This window comes from Mercenaria mercenaria, chromosome 2 (assembly GCF_021730395.1).
Source record: "Mercenaria mercenaria strain notata chromosome 2, MADL_Memer_1, whole genome shotgun sequence".
Lineage (NCBI taxonomy): Eukaryota > Metazoa > Mollusca > Bivalvia > Venerida > Veneridae > Mercenaria > Mercenaria mercenaria.
In genome coordinates, this window is record NC_069362.1 from 41327724 (window position 1) to 41349408 (window position 21685).

At 32.8% G+C, this 21685-nt stretch overlaps 1 protein-coding gene across 9 annotated transcripts in view; it reads left to right on the top strand.

Annotated features, from left to right (window-relative positions):
- Positions 1–13965, top strand: part of LOC123563802 (uncharacterized) — a 46034-nt gene extending 32069 nt beyond the window's left edge. For 3 of the 9 annotated variants that reach the window (XM_053536193.1, XM_053536146.1, XM_053536195.1), the window contains 8 exons: positions 2373–2477; positions 3745–3843; positions 6214–6280; positions 6581–9746; positions 10437–10506; positions 10903–11003; positions 11476–11543; positions 12669–13965. In XM_053536193.1, the coding sequence (XP_053392168.1) occupies positions 2373–2477; positions 3745–3843; positions 6214–6280; positions 6581–6693 (384 nt within the window). In that variant the 3' untranslated portion in view covers positions 6694–9746; positions 10437–10506; positions 10903–11003; positions 11476–11543; positions 12669–13965. The remainder of the gene's footprint in view (positions 1–2372; positions 2478–3744; positions 3844–6213; positions 6281–6580; positions 9747–10436; positions 10507–10902; positions 11004–11475; positions 11544–12668) is intronic. The other 6 variants (XM_053536167.1, XM_053536154.1, XM_053536188.1 and 3 more) reach the window with 6 other exon arrangements.
- Positions 13966–21685: the final 7720 nt, after the last annotated feature.

The following is a 21685-nucleotide window of genomic DNA, read 5'->3' on the forward strand; positions in this document are numbered from 1 at the left end:
CATGTTATTTTATTGTGAAATAGAGGATATTACATGAGTGTCTTTTCATATTGAATTTATTAAACGAGTTGAATAAATTCAATGTGGAAAGTCATAAATGTAATATGTTTTTTATCACATGTTAGCCTTTTTTGTCGAAACATCAAAAATCGACTTGCTTTTACTATATAAACAAGACCGACGTCGCCTATACTATAAATGACGTTGACATCAAAGCTTTATTACACTAGTGTATTATCATTTTTATTTAATGGCTTTATTACACTCTCGCGACGTCAAACATGTGATAAACAAATGTACGTGATAAATTTTATGATGGCCATTTAATATAAAGTTATTTTTTCTGTTAATAATCTAAATATCTGGTTCTAAGGACAAGCTCTCTAATTTACACAGCTGTAGATAGTAGAATATCAGCGAACGCTATCACTGGGAAAGATAAATAAGCTTCGGACAAACTGGAAATTACCTTTACAAGCATTTTAAACTAACTTCTATGGTGTTTTCACAGACGATTCTGGACATACGATGGCTATTAGATGATAATTTGTTAATGTTACAGACATTATTTCTTGGTGTCGGTGATAATGACAGTCTCAAAAATAACCACGAACTTCTTAATGAATTGTAAATATTTTATTTAAAATTAAATCATTTGACATCGACATTTATTTCGTTCTGGGAAAGTGATCCTAGCCTCGTGAGAAGGAATACATTATTATGCAAAACAAATTGAGTTATTAGGAAACTATTCAGAGAAACTGTCGATATGTATTTTCTATGTAGTTTAATGCTCTACTTTTGTTTTGTTCTTTAAAAATATAACTATTCTGAAATTTTAAATCTGGAGACAGGAAGGTGTAATGTTCACTCATTCATGGAATGAAACTCTACCCTCATGCACCGGACTAGCATATAGCGTGCCTCTTCTAAGAATGTATACATGCATATCATACTGTAAAGCAGTTCTCTTGTATCTTTCGTAGTGAGTACTCGTAGTTCTAGGGTCAGTCATTTAAAACACAAAACCCTTGAAGGGTTCAAAATGCTCATATATAAAATTCGATTCCCTGTATTACCTTAAAACAGGACGCTAGCCTTCTACAAAATGTATAGATTTTACACGATTTCCTTTAATTTTGTAGTTCAACGGGTTATACCTATAGGTTCCAAATAAGTAGAACATAGCCTTTTCAGAAAACAATCAAAACCATTCGTAAAAATTCTTATACAGCCGCCAGGAACTTGACTTGAACTGGACGGATGAGCCTTGCATTTTCCGGGACATTCTTTCCTAATTATTAGGAAACGATTTCGATTAAAAGTTTCAAGGGAAAGTCTGTCTGACTTTTGTAATTATGCCGGTAAATTGACCAAATGTCCAAACACTTCTCACCTATTTCTCGCGCGGAAAGCTTATTATGATATAAATTCTAGAATCAAAGTACGTATATCTATAAGATATTGTATAGAAATAAAAATAACATCGCACTCATTTAGAAAGTCTCTTGCATTCCTCCAAAAGATTAAAATGCCATCATGTTCAATTTTTAAGCTGACCAAACTCTAAAACTAACTCATTCGTGAAAAAAGACATTGTTTATGGAAACACGTCCAAATCTCAATAAAGAATTGAATCGTTATAGAAGGGGTATTTTCTAGACAATTCGCTTCCTCAAGCAGAACCCTTTCTACAGAGCAAAGTTTGCCTTTCAGCATGCAAAAATGAAATGAAATGAAATGTGAAAACTAAATCATTTTGAATGTCAGGTATTTCAACAGATGCATCTAGAAAACATAAGTACTATCTTTGATGAAACTGGTGAACTTGTCTTTTGTAACTTAATTACAAGCTGTTGTCCAATAACAAATCGAATTTCTCATTCCATCATTAAGTAAATCCCTGATCTCATCTGCGCCATCTCTTTTTTCTCTAGCATTCTGATCCCGTCCGCCCTACAAACACTATTTATATACATGTAAATCAATTTGTCATCATTTATGTCCTTTCAAATGATAACAGGTAAGGGTAGATTTCTCGGAAGCACAGAGCACCAAAAACACAGCCCCAGAGCCACGCATTTACATAGTAGGCCTACAACAAAAAGAAGCTGTAATGGACGGGTTGCTTCAAACATCCAGCAAATACATATTAATATGAGCTAAATATTGATAAAGGGGAAGGAAATGGTAAGGGGCGAAATGGGGTCGGGGGTGGGGGAGGAATCCGAAGATCAGTGTTATAAAAATACGGAAGCGATTTGTACGAAGAATAGTTTAGATTAAATTTTAATTTAGCTTCTTATGAATAAAAAAAAAATATAAAGAAATTTACTTAATCTTTTACATGGTGCTGTGTACATGTTTTTCAGTCAGCGCAATCGTACCATCCATCCGCTTATCCGACTGGAAGTCGTAGTATGTTGATACCAGGAGAAAAGAAAAACGAATATGTTTGTGATCAATTTATAGAACAGGTACGGATCAAGTTCAGGTTTCCACTGGAAGCAAACTGAAAAATCAAAATGCAACGACTTTCATAATTTGCTGAATTGTTAGCAGTGTTACCATGGTTTATAAAACATGATAGTGGTGTGGTGTAGCTACGTTTAAAGCTTTCTTTCAGTTCTCAAGTTGCTTGTAAACTTTGAATTTCGCTAAATATGAAGTCTGGAAACCTAATTGAATATTTGCCAGTGTATGGAAATAACAAACATTGTGAACAGGTACATTTGTACAGAATTTAGATCCCTCCTCTGTTGTCGAAGAACCAGTAGGCATATTGTGCTTGAACTGTCCGTCCGTCTAGAGTAATGGCCCTTTTTGGACTAGGAAATACTAAATTTACAACAGAACATTGTGGACTCAACTCGCTTTTCAGTGTTTATCAAATTGAAAAAGGTTTTAAATCAACAACATGAAATGGACATGAATACAATATCGGGACTTCTGGATTTATTGGCCTTTTTGACTTTACAAATATTAGAAATACATCTGATTCACTTTGACCATTGTATACTCAACTTTCCACCTACAGTTTCTATCCATCCAAATAAATTGTTACACGGTATACGTCTAAAACAAGTTTACATGCGAATAATATTGAGACTTCCGTGCTGATTTTTTTCTGAGTTATGCCCTTTTGTGGACTTCAATATTTTTCCAGTACATCAGAACATTGCGCACAAAAAATCTTCCTGCAGCTTCTTTACATTTAAAAAAAAATCTTGGTGTACATCATCAAAAAGTAGTCATGCGCTTATTTCGAGGCAGTCGAAATTTATCTGGACTTTTTGCACTTCCTCAAAAACATGTATATTTTTTCACATGTTCATTTTATTCTTTTGTTAAGTATTCCAAACCCAGGTCTATATTGTTTTTTAATTTCTGCGGGAGCTTTTGTATTCCCTCTGCAAACCATAAAGTAGACATGCTGCTGCGGTACCGATATATATGGCACGTGTCATATAATATTGCTTCAGTCTGAAGTTAAGAAAATCCTGCTCAATGACGACATACTTATGTATTAGTTTGAAATCGTTTAATTGTGTCATGCAAAATGATACTGAACTAACAGTTTACTTTTAACTTAGAATTGAAACTTTAGCCAAAATTAGATTTTGTACCATTACTAGAAATGGCGTTGTGTTTGATGAAAAATAATGACCTTCACACGGTCAGACAATCAAAAATTGCAATTATTATCGTTTGCTTTGAAAATAATTATGCGTTGTTATATTTCAGCAAACTCGGTCAAAGACTCAAATAGTGAATAGCAATCAAACTGGTACATGCAACTTGATGGCAAAGGAAGCACTACAAGCAGAGTGCAGTTATAAACAGGTACATATTTAATTCTAAGTCCAGTGATATCATAAAATTCTTAATGTATATGCATTTTCATGTAGTTATATATTAACGCGTTTTCTTAAAATATTTACCGAGCCTAAGATACCATTTTCAATTAATATTAACTTATACATTATCTAATATGCAATATGGAAGATAAAGTTTATTATTTAAAATATATTATACACACGTACATACATGTAATCATTTATAAGTATTTTAAATAGTGCTGTCACAAATGTTAGTTATTCTGAAACATATGTCACTCTATGGCTTTTTTCCCCATGAATTATTGAAATATGGTGATGTAAAAAATATCAACTTTAATTATGTTTCACTGCTACGAACGTAGACTTAAATGCAGAATAATTAAGAGCACATTCAAGTTCTTTTTGTATAATGATTATTAAATGTATATACGCAAATGACTGAAAATGTCCGTTGTTCCCATTTAGAACAAAATGCAAAAGATACATATTCCATAGGTCTTGTTTAAAAAAACAAATAAAAAGTTTTACTGCACACATTAGTGATAATAAGAATTAAATATTGCCGTTATATTTTGGTAAAAACACTAAAAGCTTGTCCCCTCTATTTTATATAAAATGACAAACTTCAAATAGCTGCAGCGCCTACCAGGAAACATTTTAGATGTCTGAAATTTACATTTTCTTAACGAATGCTATCAGTTTCGAACAAAAATCGAAAGGAAAGTGCGAGGTCATGTTTATTGCAAGAAACATATTTTCAGTCAAACAAGCACATTGTGAAATCAACTAAAATGAGACCCAATATTGTAATGGAGAAGTATGACATAAGTTTCTGTAGCCATACTTTTAGGCTACCTACATATCAAGCACACGTCTGCCATATGATGTCACCAAACACTACACGTAACAATGAAAGTAAGAAACAAAACTGTAGAGTGAAAATAAAAACTAAGAACTATTTAAATCATACAAAACCACCGCTGTTTGGTAATATTTCCCTGTTTAGTGTTTGTATACATTTAAGCAATGTCATTTTGCTGAAAATTTAATGCCCTTTATTTCGTAAACATGCAGGGTACAATATACCATAGGCCAGCTGCGGCCATTGTTAAGTTTATATTTTGACTTTATTAACTATCACAACAGCAGTCTTTGAATGCCGTTTGGCGGCTGTACAATGTCTACCATTACTTGGATTCAGTATTGTTATATTTCCTTGTCATATCGGATCACTGGGAACATTCACTTTTACGATAACAGAATTCTGCTTAAACCGGTGCTAGAAGGCGTGAAGGGTGTTGCAAATTTCATTGCCTTTCATGAACAGACGCGGTTGCGTTCTATGCTTCTGTCACAGAGAGAGACAAATGTACAGACAGGCCGGGACCTGAACCCTGGACCTCGGAATTCCGTTCTGGTGACCTACCGATTGAACTTACCAGTCGCCTACACAATTTTTTTCATTTTAAAATTCAAGTCTTTACCGTGTCGTATTTCCCAAACGTATTAAATTAAATTCGTCTTCAAATTTCAGCGGGTACATTTTAACTCAAGCCATTACATGTGTCAGACACAAACAATGTAATGCTGTCACTTTCCTATGTTGGGCACCAAATGTCTCAGAATGAATGAGGAAATATGCAGCCAGACTTGGACTCTAACCCGGGACCCCAGAATACCGTTCCAATGCTCCACCAACAGAGCTACCCGGCCGCTTACACATTTTCACCCCGTATAAATATTCAAGTACTATACCGGTATAATACCGTGATTCAAGTCTCTTTCTAGCTGCACGTGTTGCTCTCTCTCTCTCTCTCTCTCTCTCCCTCTCTCTCCCCCTCTCTCTCTCTCTGACATTTCCAAAGGCTCTTTTCACAGATTTTATTAAATAGTTTCCTCTATAATTAATATGTATATTTCTCTTCAAATGATACTGAAATCACTGCGAAGGAATTCTAAAATAGTTCCGAAAAAACTGTAAAAATATAGTAAACATGTCTCAATACATTGGAAAAATACAATGAAAATAAGCATCATAATCATTAGAAAAAATAAAATAATATGATTTATAGATAATTTGGAATTCTCTGTTTACAAGAATCAGCATAATTGAGAAACTGCCAAATATGAAAAAAGAATCGAAAACTTATAGATTTAATAATTTTAGCCTTTCACAAAAAAAATGCGAAACAAAAGTTGTTATCTTCCGATTGATATTTTCAAATTCTTGTTTGTACATCTAATGATAAATTTTATCATTCTCTCTGCACATTGCAAACACTCTTGGTAAAAACAGCGATGCAGTCAAACTTTCTGCAGATTTATACATGTAACTGAAGTATTGTCCATATTAAAAAAGTTGTCTTTGTTTTAGCAGGACAGAGCTTTAGATGAGGACGGAATTTCCAAACAAGTTGATTCACAGGAGGCAGACGAGTTGTGTATGTATTTAATCCTTTTAAAACAGGAAATTAAAACAATATTGAAAGCTGACATGTTTAACGTGATGCTTTTTTTGAATACATAGTCCAATTCTTAGGTAAATTATCTGGTATTTTGTGTGCAACACTGGTTGTACATCATGACGTTATAATGTTTCAAGGAGCAAATGACATTAAGTTAAACGATAAAAGAAAAAAATACTGTAACAAAAGCACACTGTTGAATGTCCTTTTTGTTATGAATGCGGCCATTTCTATGCAAATGTTGTAATATTTCAAGTCTTTTTTGTTCGCTTGTAGTTCCAGCAGTTAGGAATCTTCAACTAAGCCCTGCTGACCTAGATCTGATCGAAAAGGTCTGTGCCAACGATGGTTTGCATGGAAGTACGTCGTCACATACAACGAGATGGTAAAAGTACGATATACGAGTACAAAGGCTAATCGTGGATGAAGTCATTCCTTTGGGAATAATTTGAAATTGAAAACTCGCTGATTTTACAATTTACGATTCATATTCAAATGCTACTGGCAAAAGACTTACCATTAATACCCCCTTCTTGTACCACATTGCTTGGTATGCTCAACTAAATTAAACTTAATGTGTTGTCATGCAGCTGAGAAAATAGTACATAATTCCTTAAACGTGACTGGTTTTCTTCATAAAAGCTGGTGGTTGATCTTTGAGTATATCAAACTGACACAGTGCACACAGTTTTGTACTTATATCACATATCTAAAACGCTCTCAAAGTTCTCAAATCATGCGAATTGCTACCATTAATCACGTAGAATGTTATGTATTTAATATTAAGTGCTTCGGTACTCAAGAGAGCTATGCTAACGTAGGTTGTGCTACGGATAGATTATCTTGTCTGTCACATGTTCGTTGCATTTTACGTAAAGTATTGTTGCTAATTCTACTGCGACGGATAGGTTGGTCAATCCTCATGACATGATATTATGAAATGTTATAGCGATTACTTCGGTTTGCTCTATGTGCATGTATATCTATCATATTAATTGTAACATTGCACTGAACAGCAATTTTATGTCACATACTAAGTATATACTTAAATGGTGTACTAGTAAAGGAACTTAAACCAGTATCACCTATGCCTATGCTATATGGTGTGTCCTAGGATCAGTGATATGACGAAAAAGTTACATTATGTAAACTAAAGCAGTATGAGTTATAGGCAGGAATCCTAGACTACTAATTTTAAAAGTGGTCATTTTTGTACAGGTGATGAAACTATCACTCAAACCAATAGAAGTTGTAACAATGTCAGCTTTTAGCAGACGTTAGTCAGCAATCCGTTTATTACTCTCTAATGTTCAGCGTAACTGAGATCGAAAGATTTGTGTAGAACAAATTTTATTAGTATACCATCTACCAGTTACGCAGGAAAGAACTAACTTTCATTTAGAAAGTGTCTCTTTGAGTATATATAAAGTGAAATAGCTGATTCTCAGCTTGCAAGTGCATAACTATACAGTTGCTTGTACAGAGAGCAAAGTACAAAAGCCTCGATGAAATGAAACAAATCCTATCGTAATACCCTAACGTCTTTAATCTTACGTTCTAGATAGCTCATAGAAGCTATACCTGTGTACTATCGAAGCATGCTTTGAATGAAGGCATATAAAATCTGAGCATCGAAAAGCTGAGAAAAAGATAAAAGTCTCAACGCATAGTTGTTCCATACTTTGTTAGCATATCAACTTCTCTCAAGAGTGGTGGTGTTTAATATCATTTAAGTAAAAAGTAGGGACCTCCATGGTCGAGTGATTAAGGTCGCTGACTTCAAATCACTTGCCCTTCATCGATGTGGGTTCGAGCCGCACTCGTAGCGTTGAATTCTTCATGTGAGGAAGCCATCCAGTCGGCTTACGGAAGTCGGTTATTCTACCCAGGTGCCCGCTTGTGACGAAATAATGCACGGAGGGGCACCTGGGGTCTTCCTCCGCCATTAAGGCTGGAATGTCAAAAGCACTACCCTATGGGAAGTCAAGCTGAATATCATTAGTTTTATGCTAATAGTTTTAAACATTGAGTGATATACCTGATCCCTGAAATTATTAGGTTCATTATTTAAATCGCTTGGAAAACGAATCATTAAGGCGAGATAGCCAGAAGAAATAATTTTGATTTAATAGTTTCATGTTCTAGACAAGGATCTTCATTCCTCTCATAGCACGACATTGTCTAACAAAATCTTTACAGAACTTAAAGTGAACCTTGCGTATATACACAATATTTTTGAAGTTTCCTGTTCTTCAGCGTTCCGTTAATGAGAATCCAATGGATGACACCTAGTCATCTTGTGGGAGCTTTTTTATTAAAGAAAATACAAAATGCCTCTTTACGTCAAATTTAAATGCTGTTGTTACGACAGGAATAGTGATTAAGCTTGTATTGGAGTTTATTTAATTAATTGATTACTTATTATAGCTATCATTTTTCGAAATTGCACAATTAACACATCCAATCTTTTTTGTAACCATTTACATTGATTTTATAAAAAATCAATTCATATTTTAACTAGGCCTATCAGTAATTGGAAAACAAATAGACATGTCTCTCAACTCTAAGTAATGTTGACCTGTATGCAAACATACAAGGAGATTCAGCATCTATCTGTACAGCTGGAATAGAATCAGCTTGGTAAACATGTGCTTGACTACCTTATCATTGAACTTACATAGTCTTTAATGATCAGCTTGAATGAAGCCGGACTTGACTGCTTTATGTTTGATTATTTATCCGCGACGTTTATGAATGGAACTGTTTTCTGTAGTACAGGAACATCTTTTTTAATGCTAAAAAAATAAAGCGAATTCTATGAATTTCAAAAGTACACTCAACATCTGCACATGTTGCACAAAATACAATAATTTTAAAACATCCGCAGATGTGTTCATACGACCGTGTTCATGTAACCTTCATTGAACTCACTAGAGCGCAATTCCGTGAAAAGTGATGTATGGTCCAGATTTAAAATAATTGACAAGAAGACAATGGGCAGATGAACAAAAAGAAGTAAAATTTAGAGCGGAAACTAGGGGTTATGGAGTCTGCATATCGCAGACACCGTATCCAAATGGTGATTGAACGCTTCTCGGGAGAAATGGGTCCACCCAAACCGAAATGTTTAAATTGCAGAGCTTAACAGTAACGCTAACACAGCATAAATGTCGTGCTGAAAGATCTGAAGATGTCAAAATACGTTAGCTCTGACTGAATGTTCGGGTAGACGTTTTACGGCCGCCATCCGGCACAAACAACGCTGCTGTGACAAGACCATAATATAGGCATTTAACTAGTGCATTTTATTTTCAAGGGAAATAATTGTGGTCTGACTGTATTATTTTGAAAATCACAGTTGAGATTTTTTTATGTGTGCACCGGTACAGTTTTGCGGGGAAGCGAAAGTTGACATGGAATTTTGTCTTCTTCTAAAAACAAGGTAAGTTGACAGTTTTTGTTGAAATATATATCTGATAGCTGACACATAGGAGAATGTTTTGGTTTATATCCATCTTACAGATTTTTTTGAAAATGAAGAGAAACAGGGGGAATTCTGTAAATTTTTTCTTATATGCAAATGAGCTGAAAATGTATTGAAATGACTAGATCAGAAGTTTATGCCTTTCCAGTAAGTTTTTCGCTACCTTTGACGATAGTTATTAAAAAGTATAGATATCAACCTCTTTGCTGATATTAGTACCTAAAATTTTCAGCCTGTGAATAGCTGTGGAAATTTGGGACTTACTTTTTTTGAAGATATAAATAGATCTAAGCTATATTTAGACTAAAGTTTTTTTCAGTATAACAGCATGTAGAGAACCCTTACATACAGTCAAATATTCTTGATATTGCAAGGAAATATAATGCATTTTTCAAGTGCGTGCTGTTTCTTATGTTGTGCATACTTGATATAGGTCATTATCAATGTCAACTATCATTATACTGACATTTGAAGTTTGTTTTTTTTTCTAAATTACCTCCCTTATATATGCATTTTTCTTCATTCATTTTATTGATAATTACTTCCCTCTATGTTTAGCAAAAATTCTCAGATTGCATTTAATTAACTCCCTTTATTTAACATGAAAAATTCTCTTGTGTAATGATTATTTGTATATTTTACTTACAGTGACTGATACATGTAGTTGCAGTCTGTCTTTGGAAGCTGTAGAAATAACAAGAAAGAGGCTGACATAGTGGTATAGTTTGTTATATATGAAGTTTATTGATGGCATTCATGTCATGATGATATCATTAAAGTACAACATACATTGATTTTCTGACAGTCATGTGTTATTACATTTGAACTGAGACTGTTTTATAATCAGGTTCGTGATACTTTTTTTAATATACATTGTATACAATAGTTGCATTTTTTTCAATATTAATTGCAGCTTTATAAATTAGGACACTTCAGGTTCATGTCTGATATAGTTTATTAATGATTATAATTTGAATCATACAATGAGTTATGAGATATTTTATTAATTCTAATATATTTAGATTAATAAATGTAAAAAGTCTGTATTAAATGCATAGGTCATCTTTTGTACAAAAATAAAGGAAAAAAAATGTTGTATAATTTTCATTTTCAGTTTTGGTAGGGAAAAGTTTGAGTATGTACATGTACAGTTGTTTGACCTGTCTTACCCTGTGGCAGTCCAAGAAGATGTTACCATTATGAAAAATGCAGGAGGTATTATGCTTTTGTATGTTAAACAAAGGTCTCAAAGCATTTATATGCTGTATGGCTACATTCTTGCTCCTGAAATAACTGTACAAGACAGCTATAAGACTGACATTCCTGACAAGATGTGTACCTTCTGGACTTTATGTCAGCTTGGCATAAACATTTCTTTCCTGTAGCTTTGTGTATCCCTCAATTTACTAAGTACATATCTCCATTAAAAATAATGATAATAGATATGGTTTAGTAATAAATGTGTGATTGCTTTGTAATGTCAACATTTCAAAAATAGAATGAACATGTACTTTGATAATAAATATTGAAATACAAATTTCAGTATATTGTATCAGTCAGCAAAAACATGAAGTACATTTGTATCTTTGTATTAAGATAATTAAAACAATTATATTCAAGTGCTTTGACACTGATTTTATGTTGATTTCCTAGAATGTGTGTGAATTAATGTTTTACAATATTTCAGAACTTGAAGACAATTGTTAGTGCAGAAGGGACATAAAAGTTATGACAAAAGTAACAGATATAAATAAGGTAAACTATTGTGATAAAAAGACATGGCCAGTGCTGCACATCACAAAGGCAATATTTGAATTTAATTTTTTGTCACATATGAGTTCTGTAAAGCTGATTTTGCAATATATATAAAATGATTAGGATTAATTTTTTTTACTGTGATCTTTTTTTCACATGATTTTGTCAAGACTGACAATTTGTTCATTGGAATAAGATAGTTAAAGGCGGCATTGTGTCACATAAAAATATGTCTGCATAGTTGCCTAACATTAAATGTCAAATTGTAAACAAGGAAATTCTAAATTTGGAAAATCCTTTGTTGTTTTTCTTCATTTAGCTCAGTTGAAGGAGATGAAGTTTGAAGCAATTTTCACAGTACAACCTCTCCAGAGTAGCTCACTCTGAAGCAAAAACCTCTCTATTACAACATCATGAGAATTTCCCTAAGCTGAAATATAACTATCAAATTTACTTCTCCAGAACAACAACCTCAAAATAACTAAAATATTTGTATATCCCACAGGGTGTTGCTCTACATAGGTTGCATTGTACTTATAATATCTATGATTTCAAATGCTTTAAGAAAAACAACACTTTCAACAAGGGGAAAAGTGAACATATATTACTCATAAGGTGAAGTTTTGGCAGTTCTCAAGTTCATTGTTTTTGCATGCTATATAAAAACACTTTAGGTAGTTTATCATTATTACATCATATACTAATCAGAGGTTGTAGGTTGTTGTTGGATCTTTTAGGTGAGATCATAGGTGAACATCATCAGATTTATCTGTTTATTTTTTTCACCATTTTATTGAATATATATACATTGAATGTTATAAAATATGCAATCTTTTCAGACAGTCCTATTAAATAACTTGTCATTTAGTGGATCTAAGTATATGTAAAATTTAAATAAAGCAGCAAGCCAAGTAGCAACACAATCTTGCTGCTTAAAACAGGTAATTCCTTAGACAAGTTGAAATTAGACAAAATGTCAATTTGTAGAGTTGCCTGACTTGCTGCTTGATAATATATTTCTAAGATTAGAATATCTGCAAATGTCTAAAATGATGTTATAATTGTTTTAAAAACTATCATGTTTTATTCTCTTTATGTAATAAAGTTTTACATTTGTATTTCCAGAAGTGCTACAAGTGTGTTGTCATGTGAAATGGAATTTACCCCAACTGTGCTGCAAGATGTATATTCAAGTGCAAGACAGCCATGCACCAGCTGTAAACTGAGATGGACCCATATAATAAATATGTTGACTTTTCTATGTATTATCATCTGTACAGAATGTGTTCATGACAAGACTGTATACATATATTGTTAAATCATTTTTATTTCCATTATTGCATGCATGTAAGAAGCAAGCATTTAACAATTGCATTCATAGAAGTGTTAAAATGTGATCAATCTAATTTAAAGAAACACATTTAATTGGACTTTTTAAGTTTCATAGTATTTGTGGTGGAGACTGACCCAGTCATTCAGCAACTTATACTGTCTGTGTGTCATTTCTTGTATGTTATAGTTTTCTTAATAATACATTAAATGTCAAAGTTATGGTAAGATGAAGTCATTCATCACTTGTAGATTAATGTTAAAGCAGTTCAACATTTTACCATAAGTTAACTAATATTCTATTTAACCAGAGTTGTCACATATTTTCATATAAATATTTGTATAATACAGTCTAATCTAATCTACATATGATGTTCCACAATTTTTTAGTTATATTTTATGTTGATATTTTATGTTGTTTTCATGTCTCAACATATAATTACTAACATCAAAGAAACTTAAGTAGTTTACAATTTGGTTGGTATAATTGGTTGTTTTGTTTATATATTTTATTTTTTTCCATCCAGGAGAATAAAGAAATATACATTTCAAAATATCTCATCATTCTAGATAAGTACACTACATAATCAAGATAAAAGAAATAAGAACAAAATATGTTGGTGGAATTTTATTTTCAAAAATTTGATATACAGTCTTTGTAGTATTTACTTCTTTAGATATGTTGGACTGAAATGGGAATAACAACATACTTTAAATTTTTGTAGTCATAAGTTAGTATGGGAATTATTAACTTAACTTAAAAAGATTTTATCTCACTGTTATGCAATCTGAGCTTTAATATTTTTCAACATTGTCATTGGCAACAAGGCTCAAAATTATTTGTTTTGTATACCTTGCATTCATGTGTGATAAATGCTTTTATGGTATTCTTTAACATAATTTATGCTTTTCATCTTACCATGGATTAAAAAATATAAATTTATTTGTCTGAAAATTAAGGTAAAAATACTGACTGATTAAATTGCAATATAAGAAAGCTTATTTGAGATAAAGGGAGGTAATTCCATAAAAAAATATGTAGAATGTAGATGATAAATGTAATGAAGGGAGGTAATAAAATATTGTGAAGTTATTAGTCTTCATTTCTTTGATGAGCTAATTAATTGTTTTACATTTTGGTTTATTATCTACAAGTATGACCTAACATGTGTACCTGTCCTGAAGGAAAATAGAATAGGTTGTTTGATGTCCTTGTACTTTTAAGTTGTTCCTGTATTTGTTTACATTCCATGTGTGAATGAAATGAAGAAACAGATTTTAATGAGGGTATCCCGGGAAAATACCTAAGTTTATTTTTATATCAGCAAATTTGTTGAGATAGTCATTCAGGAGTTGTCTATCCTATTTCAAAAAATGCTATGGGGACTAAATTTTTTGGAGTAAATATCTCTTTTAAAAAATAACACACAGCATTTTAATATTGTATATATATTATCTGATGCACTTAGCAATATATATTTGGAGTCAAAATGTTAAAAATTCCGGTTTTAATTTTTTAGTTACAATGTCTACATAATATACCTAACAAGATAATAATATACCTAACAAGAAATGAAAACTTAACAGAGATGCTGCACATGCATTGGTGCTGATCAATTATATTTGTTATCATTTCGTAAGTCTATGTTGTTTTTGAATACCTTTAGTTTAACATGTAAATTTAAACAACATTTCAATTGATATATAACATGTTTATATTCACTTATTAATATCAAAGATATTCAAGACTTTTGAAAAATGTGGGTTTAAAGGAATTGTTCGAAAAATACTTCTACTACTTTAACTAGCTTAACTGTTTACTCATCTGATTGGTATTCCCTCTAGACTTCTATCTGTGGTAGATACGTATTGCATAATATGCGCTAAACTCTTGATGCATAAACATTAATGCTATGAAGTTTTTCAAAGTGTTGAATTACAAATCTCTTTTGCCGTCTACAGTGGACTCAACTTCTAGCCATCAAGGTTAAGATTCGACAGAATAAGCAATAAAAATAATAATAAAATAAGACTGAGTATACCTTTTGTTAACAACTGCTATAGAAAACGCTTTCTAAACATTTCCACGACCCTATGATTTTGTAAGATTATGATTACTTTGATGCGTGCTTTACCGGCATGTTTTCCAACCTTACATGTACTGATAGATGCATTATTTTGACTTGATTCTTTTGTTTAAAACTCCTTTTTAATTTTACAAAAGATGCATTGTCCATTCAGTACAAAAGTGTTGATTAAAGGGATCTTTATTATCCCCCCCCCCCCCCCCCCCCCCCTACTGGCTAAAAACCAGTGAACTATATAACTGCGCTTTTACGTCCGTTCGTCTCTCATTTCGTGTCCGGCCTATAACTCTGTCATTCATCAAAGGATTTTAATATTAACTTGGCACAAATGTACCTCATAGTAAGACGACAAAGCTGGTCAGATGTTCACATTGCATGAACAAGGTCAGTTTCATATCTGGTCAAGGATTCTGTCATCCGTCAAGGCATTATAATATTGCTTGGCATAAATATTTCCCATAATCAGACGACGTGTCATGCGAAAAACCCAGAACCCTAGCACAAAAGGTAAAGGTCTAACTTGGAGATCAAATGTCAATATGATTTTTTTTTCTCTCCGGTCCATAACTTTATCTTGCAAAACAGGATTTAAAATAAGGTGGTATAAATATTTTCTTGGATGGGTCAATAGGTTTATTTCCTTTGTAGGTCATAACTCTGTCACCCATGAAGGGGTTTTAATATTACTTGACATAAATGTTCGCATAAATAAGACAATGTGTCATGTGCAATACTCAGTCCCCTAGCTCAAAGATCGAGGCCACACTTGAAGGTCAAAAGTCAACATTGGTCTTTGCCTGTCCAGTATGTAGTGAATTCTAATAAAAGCTAATTATCATATAAATCCAATTGAAAAATGCTGGTGTATGTTTTAAGAATAACTTCTTTTCATAGAATGATTTCTTATATTGTTTTCACAAATTTCCCCACCAATTTCAAAATCCCTGTTTTTGGAAATATTCGAAGTTTTACCTCGTTTTCATGGTAATATCCTATCGTTATCGCCGAGGCGACTCAGGAAAGCAAGGCCGAAAGTCCGGAGGAAGGATAAATGGCATGCAAGGAACACAGATTGTTACAACAACACATGTTGCAATGGACACACATGTAACAATTGACAACACAAGTTACAAAGCAGCAGTAATCGTGGTAATATGTACCAAAAATCTCTAATATATTATACCATAAGCAGTAACGAATTCATCTTACAGTTTTTGCTTAAGTATAAGCGCATATCAAAAGTAGGCACGTAAAAGTGCCACTAAAATTATTACAAGTGTGTACGCTTATTTACCAGACTTTACAGAATTTTATATAATGCATTTCAAGAAAATCAGAGCCGACGACTAGGGTCATTAACATTTGGTTTACAAAAAGCAAATCACATAATTTCCATGTATCTGCTACACAACGATCTAAAACACAGCATATGGGGCAGTAAGGTTTGGCATTAGAATATGTGTTTCAAATTGCAAACTTTTTATTTGCATGTAGACAACATTACAAACAGACGTAGAACCCGGGTGAATACTCCGTAATCAGTCAGGGGAGTGATTATCTGGGACTGATAACTAAAGCTCAATTCAGCTCTTGGCCCATATAGCTCATTCAAACGCGACTACTTTTGCTACTTTTGAATTCCGCGATATTTTGCGTCATCAAAGTATCGTGAGAGTAACGAGAGTAACCGTGATAGAAAGAACATGGCGGAGAAAGGTGGCACGTCGGGGAAGTTGAAGGAAAACGTGGCAAAAAGTGAGTATTTTCGTTATTTTTAGCGATTTTCGTTGACATTTTTCAAATGCTTTTGAAGTTTTTAGCCAAGTAGTAGAGGTTTTCCAAGTTAGTTGAATGTTTTAACTTTGCAGAAATGGAGAAAAATTCACTGCGCGCGTTGTAAAAATCCTTACGCGCAACTGCTTGAAAATCTTAGGGTCAGATTAGAAAAATACTTGTTCGCGTGATTTTGTCATCAGAATTGATCTCGATGACGCATGTTAGTGATTTATTTTAAAATAAATAATATGTAAGGGAGAGGACTACAGATAGCTTGGTGTCATCTCCGTTGTAGGTTTTGGATGATCGAACCTTGTCCATAAATATTTTTTTAAACATGAAATAGTGATGAATAGTTCAATATTGTTGTTTGTATCAATAGATGTTCGCCTCAGCTATAGATATTATAATCGAATTAAGTTCAAATTATATTGAAACTTAGTAGAAGTTTGTGTAATATTAAGTTTTTTATAATGAATTAGTAATAGAGCTAGTATGATTGTGGAACATTATTTAGTCAAAATAATTCTATGTTTAGAAATTTAGTATGCAATTATTCGTTTAAAGAATGACTTATTTTTCAGTCGATCAATCGGTCAATTAGTCAGTCTATCAATAAATCTATTCATCACACATTCAATCAGAAACTTTATTGATTTGCACTCAGAATATTTAGGTCGATCTTATAACCTTTGATTTCCTGTCCTTTGTAAATTTCATTCATTCCGCAGTTCAGTCAGTCAGTCAGTCAGTCAATTATCTATTATTATTCATTATAATAATTAATTTTCGGAATATTTATATAATGAGTCAGTCACTCACTAAATCAATCAATCAGCCATTCACTCTGTCATTTAATACTTTTATTAACATTCAGTCATTTTATTCATATTTTTTCATTGGTGTATAAGAACATAGGTATAAATACTCTTCCCTTATCTGAGTCAAAATTTGAATCTCGCCTGACATGTCCGATACACAGTTGGAGTTTTGTACATGGATCATTTTAACAAATTTAATTTCAAGTAAATGTGAGATATAAAGAATTTACGTTAAGGTAGTTCTGCACGTTTGAATCGAAATTTTTTCTACAATGTAGAATTTGATTAAACTCTGATTTTTCAAAACTTCAGAATATACCTAGAAAGTAAAGCAAATAAAAAAGATAGGGTCGTGTGCTTGATGTTTTGCTAGACTGATTTGAAAAATTCGACCTCACGCAATTTTTCATAATGGAAGTCTATGGGAAAATCATAACTTTCATAACATTTTCGCCAATAGAATGTTTTCTACGTCAATGTAGAATTATATGAAACTTCCCTCAGTTGTAAATAAACATATGGCCTATAGTGTGGTGAAATAAAATGTATATGTCCGTGTGCTTAATTTTGAGATATTTGACCAGAATTAAAGTGAACCGCACTTTTCACACTAATTTTAAGACATTATTTTGAGTTTTTCACGGGTCAGATGTTTTAATATCATATTCTAACTTTAGAAAGACAGTAACAGTGCCATTGTAATAAATTTACGCATAGGTTGCTATTAATTCATAAAATGATTTTCATTTCCGTACTTTATTCCACGTTTTTTGGATAAGTGACGTTACGCCATCACTTTCGGTTTATCAAACGTGCAGAACTACTTTAAATGAAGTTTACATTTATATATAAATTAGAGATCAGTGGGTATTTTTACGATTCTAAAAAATTGGATTGATTTTGATCATATTGTTATTTTTGGAACTGTTATGATGTTGTTCAATGGTTTTTGTTGCATTTGACCGGAATCTAGACAAATGCAGGGTCGTAGCTGGTCCAGACCCCAAGTATCTGTGCTCAAAACAAGTTTGCTTCAAATTTACTTGCAGTGAATTCAAATTATAATTTAAATTATAAAATTTACTGGAAATTGAAATATACTCAAAAAAGTTTATTTCAAATTTATTTACAGTAAATTCGAATTAAATTTTACACATGAAATCTAAGAAAATTTAATGTAGGAGTAAATTCCACTTTTCATGAAGTGTTAACTAGTTCATAAATATACTGCCTCAGGCTGAAACTAATTATACATTGAGACAGTTAGTAAATGTTTAATTTCGTTTCTTAATAGATTCATCCATCATCATCATAATCAGTGTACTACTGGCCTTCATCATGACAGTCATTTTCATACTATTTATGTTTGTTATGTGTATAAAATGATGTAGAAGATGTAAAAGAACATTCAGATTAAGTAACTATGTATAAATTTGTGACTTTCCTTTTTGGCAGATGCTAAAATTATCAATACCTTTGTTTTGCATTGTTGTGACAGCTTTTATCATCATCTTCATACTCATACTCATACTTCATTGTAAAAGAAGGCAAAGAAAACTTCCAGCTGATGTGGGAATAGCCCTTCACAGATTTTCACCTTCTGTCTCAGAGGACAGTTCAGTTGAATTGTTTAACATTATATTAAGGACTATAAAAGAGAGTAATTTTGGAAATTTAATAGTAGCTTTTCCCTTTTTAGTTGATATTGTGCTTATTGGAAGTTTATTGGGTCTAGTCAGCTACTTCCTCATTGGCTTGATTGACATCATAAACAGATTAGTGATCTTTCCTGATTACAGCATTGGCTTGATTGACATCATGTTTGAAACCATCATAAAGAGACTAGTGGTCTTTCATGATTACATTATTGGCATAATAATAAGACTATCCATGAGAAATGGTATGCAGATAAGATGATTCACTAATCAATAATGGATCAAGGCCTAGTAATGGGTAGGGGTCATAGAGGTCACTTTTTGAGGGATCAATGAACCGTCGGATCGGCAGTTTCCTACTACTCCTGTACAAGTGTAGTTCTGGGCGGAGGTAATGATGATAAGTTTTAAAGTAACATATTTAATGCTTCATGGTAGAGAAATGTTTCCCTCTTGAAATCTAGTAAATAATGTCTCTGTCACATATTGTATCAGTTAATATGATTTCGTAAAATGACTTCTCTGCTAAAAATAAAACGATTAGTCAGTAATAACAGATGTGATCAAATAAATCCCAAAGAGCATTATAATTTTAACATGATTTTATAAACTTTTCGTAATAAAAGGAAACCGTGACATCAGTTATCAAAACTGTCCTCGTGTCGCCCGTATTTGACATTTAAGTGGGAAATGTCATTCATTTGTATCAGTAAGATATGGTTATACCGCTGATAGTCGTTTAATCAGTTTTTGTCCATTTACAAGTTGTAATAATTTGACAACAATTTAAGTGTCCCTGAAACTTTTAGAAAACAATAACGTTATGGTTAAAAATCATGCTTTAAACTTTAAAATTTAATACTTGGTGAAAATTCAGATGCACTAAACGAAGCATGCACTTCAACAACGTACACAATTCAATTATGGTACTTGTTGATAACCTTCGTAGTTAATATTGTAATTAAAATCAATCATGGTATCAGCGCGCGTGGTCTTTGTTATATAGTAATTAAACGTGGCATGGTGATGCTATTCCTTTAGCTTAAGTTCTCGTGAAGGTACCGCGTGATGATGTCATGCTATAAATACATTTCTGATTAACAGATATAAATAGGAACACCATGATGTCATTGATTCCTCCTGCTAATAAGGAATCCCTTTACTAACAGTTAATATGCACAGTAGTTACAGTTGTTATTTTTAGCAAGGCAGTACATACATGTATGTTGTGAAAAAGGGTAGTTAAAAGTGTATTGAGTTATGAGGTACAGGCAACGAGTTTGTTTATTTGTTTTGGGGTTTAACGCCGTTTTGCAACAGTATTTCAGTTATGCAATGGTGGGCAGTTAACTTAACCAGTGTTCCTGGATTCTGTAGCAGTTCAACCCTGTTCTCCGCAAGTAACTGCCAACCTCCCCACGTGAATCAGAGGTGGAGGACGAATAATTTCAGGCACAATGTCTTCTATCAAATCGGCACAGAGAATATACGCCCCACCAAGGGAATCGAATTTACAACCCCACGATCCATATATCTGCGCTCTCCCTATTGAGTTAAGTGGGCGGGCTACAGTCAGTGTTGGGAGTTTTAGTTTAAATGTTTGGAGATGAAGTTTTAGTAAGAAAGTAACCTTTCTGTGGAAAAGACAGATGAAGAAAGAATGCTTGGAAATTAAATGAATAATTTTATTAGCTAACCTCTCAAAAAGTAAGTGCCATTTAGATATGATAAAATATTAACCAGAATGACATAGACGAAGAAGTAAAGTTGGTTTTATTCCCTTATAAAGCTACCTCCGAAAAAAGGAGCCATTCCGAAAACAAAATTTAAAGAATGTTTCCCCTAATTCTGAATTATTTAAAAGTTAGGTTTTACGGATTATGTTGTTGTCGAGACCACTTGGAAGACGCACGACATAGTCGTCCAAATAGCTGTTCAGTGTATGACGTTAATGCAAGCATTCGTCCGGATTTTTTCCGGACATTAACTTTGACATTCATGGATCAATCTTGTTTATATTTGACATGAATATTTACCTCAATGAGAGGGAGTGTCATGTGCGAACCCGAGGTTCCTTTTTCAAATGTTAAGGTCACACTTGGGGATCAAAGGTCTTGTCCGTCCCATAACTTTGACATGCGTAAAGGAACGATGGTTATATTTGGCATAAATGTTGACCTCCTACATTAATTGTTCAAAATATTGCCCTATAGTCAGAAATGGCGATGCACACGAGTGTGAGATGTAAATAATATAATTTATGTTTATATGTGTTGTGTGGAATAAAAATTTTGTTTACTTAACGCTGTCTTTTTGAACAGTCTGACTATACGTTCGTTTAATAGTTTGCTTGGAAGCAGTGGTTAGCAGATTACTAGTAGTAAATCATTACGTCAGAATAACTGACACGTCAGGATGACACCACCCTTTACTTAGAAAGGGAAAATAAAAACACAAATACTGAATAAATTTGA